The sequence below is a fragment of the Oryctolagus cuniculus genome, chromosome 1, assembly GCF_051225735.1.
Source record: "Oryctolagus cuniculus isolate XC-2025 breed Fujian yellow rabbit chromosome 1, ASM5122573v1, whole genome shotgun sequence".
NCBI classification, from domain to species: domain Eukaryota; kingdom Metazoa; phylum Chordata; class Mammalia; order Lagomorpha; family Leporidae; genus Oryctolagus; species Oryctolagus cuniculus.
The window spans coordinates 180,773,556-180,788,486 of record NC_142867.1 but is presented as its reverse complement, the minus strand read 5'-3'; the positions used below and the strand labels follow the sequence as shown (position 1 = coordinate 180,788,486).

The 14,931-nt window shown below is 41.1% G+C and overlaps 1 protein-coding gene across 1 annotated transcript in view; it reads right to left on the bottom strand.

Annotated features, from left to right (window-relative positions):
* Positions 1 to 14,931, bottom strand: part of SH3GL2 (SH3 domain containing GRB2 like 2, endophilin A1) — a gene marked incomplete at its 5' end in the record, with an annotated part of 52,318 nt that overhangs the window by 28,153 nt on the left and 9,234 nt on the right. Inside the window, 1 exon segment of the mRNA NM_001329079.1 lies at positions 11,088 to 11,160. Coding sequence (NP_001316008.1) covers positions 11,088 to 11,160 — 73 coding nt within the window.

Sequence of the window (14,931 nt, the reverse complement as noted above, 5' to 3'; positions counted from 1 at the left end):
CTACTAGTTTTTTATTTCAAAACTTATTATAAAACTGCAGTAGTCAACACAGGATGACAGTGGAATAAACACAGAAATAAACACAAATGGAATAGGATTGAGGACCCAGAAATAAACTCTTGCACAAAGTGATTTTTGGCAAGATCTCCAAGACCCTTCAAAGTAATGGTAGTCTTTTCAACAAATGGTGCTGGGAAAACTGTGTATCTACATATAAAAGAAATGATATTTCTCCAACACCTAATAATTAATTCCAAATGGATCAAAGACCTAAATTAAGATCTAAAACTATAAATCCCTAAGAAGAAAACGTGCAGGGTGCTTCATGGCACTGGATCTGGCAGTGATTTCGTGAATATGACACCAAAAATTTTGAATTAAAAGAATTTTTTAATATGCATCAAAACAAACCACAAACACTAAAAAGGCAACACATATGTTGGGAGGAAATATTTGCAAATCTTGTTAAGAGGTTAATATCTAAAATATACTGAAAATTCCTAAAACTCAACAACAATAAGACAACAAAAACTGGGGCTGGCGCCCTTGGTTCACTTGGTTAATCCTCCGCCTGTGGCGCCGGCACCCCACATAGGCACCGGGTTCTAGTCCCGGTTGCTCCTCTTCCAGTCCAGCTCTCTGTTGTGGCCCAGGAGGGCAGTGGAGGATGGCAAAAGTGCTTGGGCCCCTGAACCTGCATGGGAGACCAGGAAGAAGCACCTGGCTCCTGGCTTCAGAGTAGCATAGCACCGGCCGTAGCAGCCATATGAGGAATGAACCAAAGGAAGGAAGACCTTTCTCTCTGTCTATAACTCTACCTGTCAAAATAAAAAAAAAAAAAAAAAAAAAAAAACTGATTCAAAAATGGGCAAAGGACTTCAATACAACCTTCTCCATAGAAGACATATGAATGATTAATAAGCACATGGAGAGACACAACATCGCTAGTCGTTAGGGAAGTGCAAACCAAAAGCACCATAACATCCTATCCCACATGCACTAAAATGGCTATCACAGGAGTGGGCAATGTGGTGCAGTGCAGTAAGCTGCCACTTGGGTTGCCCACAGCCTACACCTAAGTGCCAGTTCATGTTCCAGCTCCTCTGCTTCTGATCCAGCTGCCTGCTGATGTGACTGGGAAGCAGCGGGTGACGGATCTAGTACATGTGTCCCTGCTAGGATAGAGTTCTTGGCTCCTGGCTTCAGCCTGGCGCAGCCTCAGTTACAGTGGCCATGTGGGGAGTGAACCAGTGGATGGAAGATATCTCTCTGTCACCCTGCCCTTCAAATAAATAAATAGGCAAGCAAGCAAGCAAGCAAATCTAGAAATAGCAGTAAAACAAAATAAAATGACTGCCAGAACATCAGAAAGGAACAAGTGTGGTGAGGAGATAATCAGAAACAATGTGTACTGCTGGTGACAATGTAAAATGGCACAGCTACTATACAAAGCAGTATGGCTGTTCCTCATAAGATTAAAAACAGAATTAATTTATGATTCAACAACTCCACTGCTGGTTATATACCCAAACGAACTGAAGGCAGGGCCTCAGAGACATTTTTGCATTAATGTTCATAGCAGTTTATTCGTAACAGCAAAAATGCAGAAGCCACACAAGTATTCAACAGATGAACACATACATAAATACACATGAATTGGAATATTGCTCAGCCTTTAAAACAAAGGGAGTTCAGACATATGCTGTCATATGAATAAAACCTTAAGACATTATGCTGAGTGAAATAACCCAGTATCTATCTATCTATCTATCTATCTATCTATCTATCTATCTATCTCCCTCCCTCTCTCTTTCACACACACACACAGTGATTCCACTATGTATGAGGTACTTGGTCAAAGTCATTAAGATAAAAACAGATGGTGATTAATGGCGGGGGGGGGGCTGGGTAGTTTATGTTCAATGAAAACAGAATTTCACTCCTGTAAGAATGAAAAGAGTTTCAGAGATGGATGGCGGTAGTGACATATATGAATGTAATTAATACCACTGAAACGTACTTAAAAGTAGTGAAGATGGTGAAGTTTATGTTATATATATTTTGCCACAATAAAAAGGGGAAAAACTCAATTGTGATTTTAAGTTTGTAAAATGCAGTACAAATACATGCCAATTGAGTATTAATATGAGTATGGATACTAAAATCACATTAAATTAGATTCAGGGCTCGCTGCAACAAAACGGATGCCACAAACAGCACTGCAGCAAATATTTCATGCTGGTAACATGGGATGATTGTGTATGCAGGCCTGGCCTCTCTCGGTGCAATCTCAGAACATCTCAGAGTCTAACACGCGGAACTCCCAGGCTCCATGCACTGAGAGCATGGGCTCCCCAGCTTGCACGCTCACAGATGCTTAGGATACAGAAGACTTTCATGGTAACGAGAAAATAGGTGAATCTCCCCAAACTCACGCAGTTTCTTTTGAATTTCACTATGAGGAGGGACTGAGGAAAAAGAAATGAAAGATGTGTCTGCTGACTTGTACAATTAAGTAATTCTAGCACCAGATCATGCTACTTTCAAGCCAAATAATGGTATTTATGTAACACTTCTCTCCAAAGCAACAGAGCTCTTTTATGCCTTGGGTGGGAAGCAGTGGAGAGATATTTTAAGACGCTGTGCTGTGGTACGCAGTCAGCAGCCCCAAGGACTTGTGACACGGGATGGCAAAAATCTCCCACCTCAGGGTGGGGTGTTGCAAGACGCCAGCTCAGGCCTCACAGCATGCTATGGGAAAGCAGGTGGTTGCACTCCAGGGGCCCAGAACAGTCCTGCAATCTGAGAAGCAGGCCTCCAGTGTACTGCTATTGCAAACCAACCTCTGCTTCTTTTAGGTTTTCAGAGCAAACAGACGGAGCTGCTGAACACTAAGACACTGTTATTGGGAGTACCCTCCAGGGGACTTTTCCCTAGAGGGGGTGCCCAGGGACAAGTTGCTGCGTAAGCACCTGAGATACCCTCAGGTAAAGCTGCTCCCATCTGGGAAAAGAAAGTAAGATTTCATGAGCACCTACAAAGTATCAGGCACTATGCCTACTGCTTTGTGCTAGCCTGTTTGGAAACACGAAACTGTCTTCTTCTTAGAATACAGTGGGTTGCCACACTTCATCCTAGGGGGTTCAAGACACTTCATCTTAAATTGCAAAATTACACACACACACACACACTTTATATGAGAGAGAGAGTATTCTGAATCTACCCATGCCTCAATGTAAAGTATCCAGGGAGCCAAAATCAACAGGAGCAAATAGCCTGAAGGACTTAGCAGGGAGTGATACACTTCACACAGGCGCTCCGGCCAGGAAAAAGCCATCCTATATGAGTTTTCTACACTACATAATAAAATACCACACCGTAATGGTTCAAACAACAGATCTGTTATGGGATGGTTTCTGTGGGGTAGAAGTCCAGGCAGGACTTAACCAAGGCCTCTGCTCAAGGTCTCACAAGGCTGCAAACTAAGTTCCAGTCAGGCTACCTTGCCTCCAGAAGCTTGAGTGGGGGTTACAACTGTCTCCAGGCTCACTCGGGTTTTTGACAAAATGTACTTCCTTGTAGCAGTGTGATGGAAGTCCCTGGCTTCCCACTGACCATCAGACCACACCCAATTCCCTCGCACAGGATCCGCTCCTTACATAGTCACAACATGGCAGTTTGCTGCTTCTAGGTCAGCAGGAGCTTTCCCTCCCATTAAACTAGGACAGTCCGACACAGAATGTGATCATGGAATGACACTCCATCAGCAATGACATCCCATGCAACCCAATCAAGACAGGGGTGAATGGTTGATATTTGCATATCTATAGGTTAGAAGTCATGAGCTTCACCCACACTCAAAGAGAAGAGATTATAAAAGTGACTAGAGTGTGTTTGCCACACATACCAAGACTGAGGCTATCAAAATACATTGCACATAATACAGTGAAAACAAAAGGGAGAGTCATGCCTGAATGTGGATTCTGGTTCTGCTGTAAGAACTTGAGCAAATTATTCAATCTGCCTTGCAGCTTCAGGCTTCTCTGCTGACAACAGGATCAAATCTTATCAAGGGCTATAAATAAAAATGGTCTGTCACCAACTAGCGCAAGGATCTTATAAATGAGAGTGTGCACATTCACACATTGTCCAAAGCACCGGTGAAATATATTGATTGTTGACACCAAATACGTATTATATAGAGTAACAGCTTTGATGCTAACCTGTCCAAGTCTTCTGATCACTATTTGAAAGGTTAGTCACTGCTGTAAGATGGAGCTTATATATAGTTAACATGATTTAATTCATTCATTCAGCAAATTAAACAACTGCTACACACCAAATGTGGTGCTAAGCACCAGATAAATGTGTGTGTGTGTGAATGCATGTACCAGCAAGTATAGTATTTAATTTTGATGAGCTTATGACATAGGGGAAGAGAAGGCATTCATCAAGGACTTACTGATGGCACTCTTCGTAATTAGGCTTAATAAATGAGACAAATTCCTACCCTGTAAAGATTATATCCTACATGGGAAATGAGCAGACAATAGTAAAAATAGAAAACAGAAGTCAATTTCAAACATGCAGGGGTAGGGAGAGGCCAGGGAAAGATTGCATAGGTAAATAGTATTTATAGAAGGTGGCGTGGTGAGAAGCAGCAGCCATGCTGGGAGCTGGGAGAATAGTGTTCCACACGGAAGAACTTCCTGTGCAACAACCCTGGAGTAGGGACAAGGCTGAGATTATGTCAGTTCAATGGAATCCACCAGACTTAAGGAGACACGGGGTTGATGTTTAAAACAAGATGGCCATAGAAGTTGCCCAAATAACACAACATTCAGGCAGAAAACTGCGTGCAAATGTTGAAAAGACCTGGAGAGGAAGTTGACTCAAGGAGGAGGACTGGGAAGGCAGGTGTGAATGAGGAAGGCCGGTGATACTGATGCCGAAGGAGCTAGAAGGAGATGGTTAGGAATGAAATCATCAAGACCTTGCACTTCCAATTTTGTTCTAAATGAGGAACCACTCGAGATCTGCGGAAGGGACTCAAATGACGTGAAGATGTCTGGGGATGCATACTTGGAGTGGATCTGATATAGAACAGGAGCTCAAGAGACGCCTCTCAGAGCAGGTGATGTTAAGCTGAGACAAGAAGGTTGAGTAAGATGACTGGCGTACCCTAAGAGGTCGCTGGGGTGTGCCAGGAGGAGGAACGGCCACTACAAAGCCCTGCTCCAGGAAAAGTGCTAAAGCAGTAGAGAATCTAAGAGGCCAATGAGGCTGAAGGGAGGTAAAAGGGAGAACAAACTTGGAAGAGCAGCAGACATGGCCACCACAAGGGTCAGGCTGAGGATTTATACTTGGCAGTGGAGAGGTACATCAGGACTTTCAAAGGAGACTACATATTACAATCAATGTCTTAAATAATCTCTAGCTTTAGCTATCTTTACAGACACAAGGAATGAACATCCTTATCTACCAGTTCCAGCTGATTTACTCTAGATTACTAGAGGGGTCTCAGATACATTAAGGAACCTATTGATTGTCAATATTTTTCCAAAGATGTGGCTAAAACAGGAAAACTCTAACCTTCTCAATACATATAGCACATAAATGATACCACCTATCACCAACCTATTTTCTTCTTTAATATTTTTATCTCTGAAAGATACCACTTATCTGCCGTGCAACAGTTTCTTCACAATTGCTTTTGTAAACTGTGCTATGATTATTTTTTGGTGTCAGGATTTGGAAAGTTAAAGATGCGGCTTCCAGACTCAATACATAACCCTTAATCTTCCAATGAAGGGTGGGTATTAATGCATACATCTACTTAGTAGACATACTGAAGGCAAAGAAGATGCCAGGCACAATGCTAAGGACCCTCTCTCAAAGACATAAAGAATAATGTAATTCAGGTCCTGCCTTCTAGGAAATATAGCAGACATTGTGTTGTGGAACCAAGAATTGGATAAATGAATGCCAAGTAATATGTGTATTAATTTCATTTCCACTATCACCATATAGCTCATAATCACTGCATTTATTCAGTCTTTGGGAAAGAAGTATAACTTTGAAGTACTGGCATTCTAGGGACAAATCAGACATTTTAAAACAAAAACAGTCAACTTTTATTTTCACAGGCAATATTCTACAAATGAGATTTGAAATTATTGTTAAAAAATTCTAAATAGACATCTAATGACTGTGATGCTGGAGAAACATAGATCATGTATGCATTCAAGAGAAAAGCCTTTCTGTAGAGAACCAGACCCCTACTGTGCACTGGATTTTCCATGTTCAAAGTGCTTTTGATAGAAGCAGCTTGGTGATTTGCACTCGACTAGGACATCAGGGTCAGCATACCTTCTCAGTGCACGTAGTAAAGGTCTCTGTCATAACAAAGATGCAAAACCTGGAATGGATCCATAACCCAATTTGGTCTTGTCTATTATTCTATTTCGGAAAAATCTCCCCTGTAGTGTCATGAAATATATTTTCAGGAGATTTTTAAAAAAATCAAACTTAAATCTATATTGGTCGTAAAATCAAGAATCCATCTCTGCTGAATAATAATAAAAAAAAAAAACCTGCTCTCTCTCTGTCTCTCTCTCTCTCTGATATAGAGTTAAACATTAAGCATACATCAAACTGTCATAAATAACTTGAATTGCAAACTCCCCAGGGCCATGCTGTTCATTATGAGAACTGCTGGCCATATGGGACTGGTAAGCACTTGAAACATGGCTGGTCCAAATGATATGGGCTGAGAAGACTTAGCATGAGAAAAATAGAGACTGCAACACTTTAATGCTGATTAATAACTTGATATACTGAGTTAAATAATCTATATTATTATTATTTTTTTTTAATTTTTTTTTTTGACAGGCAGAGTGGACAGTGAGAGAGAGAGACAAAGAGAAAGGTCTTCCTTTGCCGTTGGTTCACCCTCCAATGGCCGCCGCGGCCGGCGCGCTGCAGCCAGCACACCGCGCTGATCCGATGGCAGGAGCCAGGAGCCAGGTGCTTTTCCTGGTCTCCCATGGGGTGCAGGGCCCAAGCACTTGGGCCATCCTCCACTGCACTCCCTGGCCACAGCAGAGAGCTGGCCTGGAACAGGGGCAACCGGGACAGAATCCGGCGCCCTGACCGGGACTAGAACCCGGTGTACTGGCGCCGCAAGGCGGAGGATTAGCCTAGTGAGCCGCGGCGCCAGCCAAATAATCTATATTATTAACATCAATTTTACCCCTTTTTGCCTTCTTAATGTAGTGCTTAGAAAATTCAAAATTACCTCTGTGGTTTGCATCATATTTCTACTGATAATCTTGATTTATTGTCTTTTTCTTCCCTACAAGGCATCAGTAATAAGAAAACTGATTTATAACTTCTCTGATGGTCTTTGCTATTAGATACCCTGAAGATAGGAGTTTTAAACAAGCTGAATGGAATTCATGCACAGTGTGGCATTCAAATTACCAGTGTACTTCAAAAAGTTCCTGGAAATTGAAATTAAAAGATATTATTTTGGTTCAAGAATATTGACATCCATGCATAATTTTTTTCAGAATATGCATCTTCCATGAATTTCCTGAAGATAACTGATATACAGAGATTTAAAAAAAAATTTTGTGCCTAAATAAACATATTCCATTTTCCACAAAAATTCTGAAGTACCCTTTTATTTCCTGTTTATATAGCTTGGAAGTCTGTCAAAAAATGTCACAGTCAATTCAAGCTGAGAGACTGTATAGCTCTCTGTCTCCTGTTCTCAAAAGTCCAGATTCCTGGGGCAGATCTTCAGGTCTGTGGCCCCACAACTCTCTTCCTTACCTCATCAGTGAGCTGGAATTTCCAGAAGGAATTGGCTGTGAGGCCCTCTGCGCCACTCAGAGCAACACATGGGTGGTTCCAGGGGGCAGGGTCTTGGTCTTGGTCTTGTTTCTCTAAGAGCTGCTACTACTAGTCTTTTCATGAAAACAAACACCTCTGATAAGTATGGGTTACAAGCGTGAACCTGATGGTTAAGGGAAAAGGAAGCCCTTTTTCCTCCTCTCCTTCTTGATCGAGTAGTTTTACTACATTAGCCAGTATCAACTGTACTTCCTAACTCATTTATTCAGACATCCAAAATGCCTATTTACTGAGCTGGGGACTGGGGGTACAGAACTGAAAAGGCAAGTGTAGTCCTGTCCCTGTAGAGGGGGAAAAAAAAAAAAAAAGGCTACACAATTTCAAGAAGTGTGTCATGTGACACCACTGAAAGGCAGCTGGGATCAAGAAAGGAATATTGGAGGGGGACCTATATCCTGCTCATATGTGACTGCTTTGCTTTTCTTTTTAAATATTTATTTATTTAAAAGGCAGAGTTATATATATGTATATAAAATATATATTTATATATGAGAGAGAGAAATATCTTCTTTCTGTTCCTTCTGCTGGTTCACTCCCAAACGCCTGCATCAGCTGAAGCTGGGCCAAGCTGAAGCCAGGAGCCTGGAACTCCACCCACACTTCCCATGTGGGTGGCGGCAAAAACTCAAGGACTTGAACCACCATCTGCTGCTTCTCCCTGCATTCACAGGAAGAAGCACTGGAAGCAGAGTAGCCAGAACTTGACCAGCACTATGATAAGGATGTGGGCATACCAAATGGAGGCTTAATCATGTGTCACATTGTCCGCCCCATGTGACTGCTTTTCTGAAACAAAACTGGGTTTGCCTGGTAATGGCCTTCATTGCTCTCCTTGATGGCAAATGTCCATCCAATTCTCAGAGTCATAAAACCATTATGTTTGAGAACAGTGAAAACATTCAGCGTTTTGTTAAAAACACACTTCTAAAAACTCAAATGTCCCCAAATTGCATCCTCCTTTAATAATTTTTATTAAAATAAAAATCAAGCTCAATCTATTTTGTTTCCTTTCTTAATATCATGCCCATTCTGAAAATGAAGGGCCCTCTGTACCCATCCTTCTCAGGGGCAGCCTTGGGAGGCAGTCAGACCTGGGTTCCAGTCCTGGCTTCTGTCCCTGCCACGTGTGTGACTGGGACTGTTTCTTAAATTCCCCAGCCCTTGTTTTGTGCTGCATCACATGAGGCTAACCTGCTCGTTTTCTAGGGCTACCATTTCAAGTTCACAAACTAATTGGCTTTGAGAACTAAATTCTTCTCTCACAGCTCAGGAAAGAAATTGAAGTTATCAGCAGGGTTCGCAGCTCCTGGAGGGTCTGTGGGGGAAGGTTTCCTTGGCTCTTGCAGCACGTGGTGGCTCCTGGCATTCCTCACTTGTGACAACACAGCACTGAACCCCGCTCATCTTCCCACAGTCTCTCCTGTGAGCCTCTGTGTCTTCTCCTCTTTCAGCAAGGATACCTGTCACTAGAGGAAGGACCCACCTCAAGTCCAGGATGAGTGTACGACCAGATCCTTAACTGAATACATCTGTAGGGATCACATTTCCAAACTTCACATTCTAAGGTTCCAGGTGGATCTGAGTTTGGGGGAACACAACCCCCTTCCACTTACGACACAGCACAATGACATTATGCTCATAAAAACTGACAGGTGCCCACTGAGAATCTGGGTTACAAAGGATTTTTAGACTATTTTTTATACTCTGAAGTTTTCAACTGTGTTTCATTTTTATATTAAGAATAAATTTATTTTTAAAGTGATACAGTGTATACAACTTGCTCTATACTGAAAATGTTCAAAACATACTATATTTAACCTCCTGTTCCCCTATGCTTTTCTTAGCTGACAAGAACGAGGTAACAGCACAATTCATGTGTGAGCCCCTGCAAATCAAAGGCACATCAAGGACCCGCACAAACACAGATGAAAATTCCTTGCCCTTATACAAGGACTTCTGTGGTTAGCAAGGCAGGTACGTAGTTGTTTCAAAATTTGACCTTCAATTATAGTTAGTTTAAAACTAAGAGATAAAAGGGCCTCCTAGAGATCTCTGTACCCTTGTGGAATATACAGGTTATGAAGAAGGCTCTGAGTAAAACTTGGAAACTTGATTTCTACTGTTCTTTACCTAATTTGCTAACCATTTGATAACTTATCTGATAATTTATCTGTCAAATTCCTATTTTGACAGCTTACCATATTTTCTTCCCTCATAAAATGTATGTATTTTAAGAAGGGGGGAGGGGAACAGGATGCTATTCCTCCATAATTTGTTATGACAGCTCTGCTGTCATAAAGATTGAATGAAAGAAACAGCCAACAGCAGGGGGCAGCAGAGTCAGCTAGCTAGCATTATTATTGCACTCTCCTGCTTTCTTTTATCCCACACTCTGCCTTTGCTTGTCTCTTGCCCACTAAATGCTCAGTATCCAAACCTGACGGAGCAGAAGCAGTTGCCTGGACTGTCTTCCCCAGGACCATCAAAGAAACCAGTTTCAAGAGTAAGCAGTTTTCCAAATACCCAAGCATCTCACTTGAATAACACACCCTGGGGCTGGCTTCAAGTTCCTTCACTCTGCAGGTAGTAACTGATATACAGGAAGAGTAACAAGGTCTATGACGTAGGTTGCTCTGCCCAAAATCTATCTGGTTCTCTTTACAAGGCACAGTTCCATTATCTCTATTTCAACTCATTTCTCTTAGAGCTCAGAGTTAGCAGGAACAAGTGTTCATCTGTGATATGCTCCCAGAACAATCAGAATCAAGAACAATCCTCCTCCAGAGACTTCAGTGGCACTAGATGGCCAGAAACCCTCTTTACTTTACAGAAAATACTCAGCTTCCTACTTCTGCACTTCTTCTGTGAATTATTATTCCTCACCTTAAAGCTATCTCAACTTTATTTCTTAACTACCTCTTGAAAATTAAAGATTAAGTGGTAACAATGTATAGCTACCCTGAACTGTCACCCAAGTTGTCCATACATGGTGCTTGTTAAATACACTACAGTCAGATAAAACATCACAGCTGGGAACCATAAAAAGCCCCTCTCCAGACAAAATGAACCTCCAGAAAAGTGAACTGAGGAAGCAGAAGCCCAAACCTAAAATGTCCATCAAACTACAAGTTATTCTGAGGGCATTCTGAACACATTAGACAACTCCTTACCTGGGTTAGGTTGAAGATATTCAATTGTTTTAGTCATTATCTCCATCACGGCCCTGCTGGTGACATCCACTTTCTGAAATGAAAAAAATAAATATTCTAAGTGATGGAAGTCATTAGCTTTGGGCCCTCAGTTTTCTCTTGAGTCTATGCCATCAGTGGCACAAGCGAGTAATGACAGCTCCTGCAAGGTGAGGGCCTCGGGGAGCTGCCAGAGGGGTAATGACCTTGCACTCTGCAGTGTTCTATCATGAGCTGCCAAGTCTAGCTATTGAATGACAAAGAAGAAGCTGGTAACTTTCTAAAATTTCTTTGAAAATTTACTTCACGCTCCTCTGGCAACAATGAGATGTAGACAATGACTCAGATATTTGCTCCAGAGGCACCCAGAGGGAACCAGGCATGGTGGCAGGTTTCACTGCCCTGAAGAAAAAAAAAAATCATGCAACATCAACTCTGTTTAGTCAAGAGAGGTAACATTTTTATGTAACTTTAAGGATATGAAGATCTCAAGCAAACTCTTCCAGTTAGCCACTGAATGTTCAGTTAACTCTAAAATCTAGGGCTAGAGTCTATTCTGGAAAAATTCTAAAGGTCAGTGTTGGCTTTCGGCAGTTCACCATGCTCCGTCAGGCCCCTGTCCCCACAGGGAGAAGTGGTGGAAGGCGCTCTGGGTGGTCAGGTCCCCTCTGTTTTCCCCAATGCAATCCCTTTCCCATCAACATATGTGCTACAATATGTGCACATAATGTACAATACAAATAAATTTTAGTGGTGGAAATTCAGGTATCATAGAAGTCTCAGAGAATGTTTCAAAATTACTTTCTTTCTGTAGTGCAAAGGCTCCTCCCTTAATCTGAGAAATTTTTCCATAACCTACCACACCTGCAAATAAAATCAGCCTTGCATGGAATAAGTTTCCTTCTCTTCTATAATCTACACTTAGCTGATTTTATCTTGCAGTTTTGTTTTTAATATTTAATAATTTCCATCAGTCATATCTGTGTATGTTTGTTATTGCTGGAATAAAAAGAGGAAAGTACATTTTTATGAGGTTATCATGGTTGAAAATGACCCTAAAAAGCATGTTCTTTCATATGTGCCTACCTACACATGAGTGCTGTATCACATCCTGTGGACTGACTCAAAGTTTGAAGGTCTTTTAGATTTGAATATGCACTAGATAATGGCCTCCTGGTGCTGTACAATGCACAACGTGTGGAGCCACTCATGCGATTCTCACAGTACAGTAGTCCTCCCTCATACTTGGTTTTGCTTTCCACAGTTTCACTTTGTTATTTCTTTAATAACAGTTATTTATTTATTTGAAAGACTGACAACAAGAGGGTGAGGAAGATACACTGAGATCTTCTATCCTGGTTCACTCCCCAAGCAGCCACAACAGCCAGGGCTGGGCCAGATCAAAGTTAAGGGCCCAGAATTGCATTCAGTTCTCCAACATGGGTGGCAGGGATACAATTACTTGGGCCATCATATACCGCCTTCCCAGGCACCTTAGCAGGAAGCTTGACTGGAAGTAGAGCAGCTGGGACTTGAACTGGCACTCTGATGTGGGACACAAGCTTCCCAAGCTGCAGAACAATGCCTGCCCCTACAGCTCATTCTAACTCAACTGTTAAAAGGTCATTATGTCATGTCACAATGCCTACATCACTCAGTTCCCTTCATATCATCAGACAGGTATTGTGTCATCTCACATAATCACAAGAGGATGGGTGAACATAGTGTATTAAGATATTTTTGCTAGAGATAATATTCACATAATTTTTATTATAGCACTTGTTATAATGGTTCCATTTAATTATTAGTTATTGTTGTTAATCTTTTACTGTACCTATTTATAAAGAAAAATTTACAGTAGGTATTTATGCTTAGGAATAAAACAGTACATATGGAGTTTGGTGCTATCCATGGTCTCAGACATCCACGGTTGAGTCATGGAATATATCTCCTGTGGATAATGGAGATTCTCCTATATTATCAAAATGTCAGTCAACCACTATGCACTCAAGTCATGGGAAATGGATTTAGAGTTTTGCACAGAACAAACACTGTGAAAATCCATTGTCTGTGTGTGACAAGAGGATGGCACGGGTCTCACGCTGACTGTGTTACAGGGATTAAGGAATATGAAAAGGAAAATGAGCTCCCTGAAATCAGATAACTGAGTTTTGAACTAGGGTCACAGATCAAAGGGTTTCTAGGAAAGAGTGCCAGAGGAACAATTTGAATTGTCCCAGACCATTTGTCACTCTGAAGTCACATGCCAGTGAGAGACTGATCAATGTCTCCATTTCTCTCCATCTTTGTCCTCAGTAATAATGTCCAGGATGCTCCTTATTAAACTATACTCTGTCGTGCTCTGAGGACCCTTAATGCCTCTTGTTGGGCACTTCCTAGGAAAATTATATATATACCTAACCTGGAATTATCCAAGTACATATTCTCTTATTAACAGGACTGGTAAAATTAACATGAAGATGATTTCCACTGAAATAATTTATTATACCTGGCAAAAGGTTATTCCAATTTGAGAACAGTTTAAGATTAAACTTACAACACATAGCTGTTGATTTCCTCAATGCCCAAATTTTCTAATAACTTGAAAACAAATTTTTGATGCATCCTAAATTACAAATTCTATTTCTGTGCATTCCTGGGCATCCATCTTCAACTAACCTCGCTTGGTGTTGGGATGGGAACCCTCAGAGAAAGCTGTCTAGAGGAGACAAAAACTAAAAATATACATGGGTACAAAAAAGTTGAGAAAAAAATGGAATTAATGGTTATTTTAGCAACTTTTTTAAAGATTTATTTATTTATTTGAAAGTCAAAGATACACACAGAGAGAAGGAGAGGCAGAGAGAGGTCTTTCATGGACTGGTTCACTCCCCAAATAACTGCAATGGCTAGAGCTGCACTGATCCGGAGCCAGGAGCTTCTTCCAGGTCTCCCACATGGGTGCAGGGGCCCAAAGACTTGGTCCATCTTCCACTGCTTTCCCAAGCTCTAGCAGAACGCTGGATAGGAAGTGGCGCAACTGGGACTCGAACCAGCACCAACATGGGATGCTGGCACTGCACGAAGTGGCTTTACCCACTACGCCACAGTGCCGGCCCTTTTAGCAACTTTAAAGACTTGGACTATATCTCACCATTCCCTTCTAGCCTGTAAGGTTTCTGATGAGAAGTCTGCTGTGATTCTGATTGCAGATTCTCTGAAAGTAATCTGGCATTTCTCTTGTTAACATTTTAGAATCTTTTCTTTATGTTTAACTGTGCAAAGTTTAACAACAATGTGTCATGGTGAACATCTTTTCTGGTCATGTCTAATAGGAGTTTTATGTGCTTCCTATACTTGGATGTCCCTTTCTTTCTCCAAATTAGAAAAGTTTTCTGTAATTATTTCACTAAGTAGGCTTTCTAGTCTATTCTCTATTTCCACACCTTGAGGAACTCCTAAGATCCTCATGTTGTGTTGATAGTGTCCTATAGATCTCCAACACTGTTTTTAAGTTTTGTATTTTCTTCTTGCCTTTTTTTTTCTGTCTAAGATTTCCAAAGATTTGTCTTCTAGTTAAGTTATTCTTTCTTCTGCTTCACCAAGGCTGCTGTGTAGACTTTTCACTGCATTTTTTATTCGATGTATTGAATTCTTCATTTCTAATATTTCCTTTTGATTTCTCTTTAAAATCTCAATTTCATGGCAAAAATTTAATTCATGTCTTATATGGTTTCCTTTAGTTTGTGGATTTGCTTCTGACTGCTTTTCAGTAATCCTATGATTAATTTTTTGAATTCTATTTCTGGCATTTCCTCAATCTCTT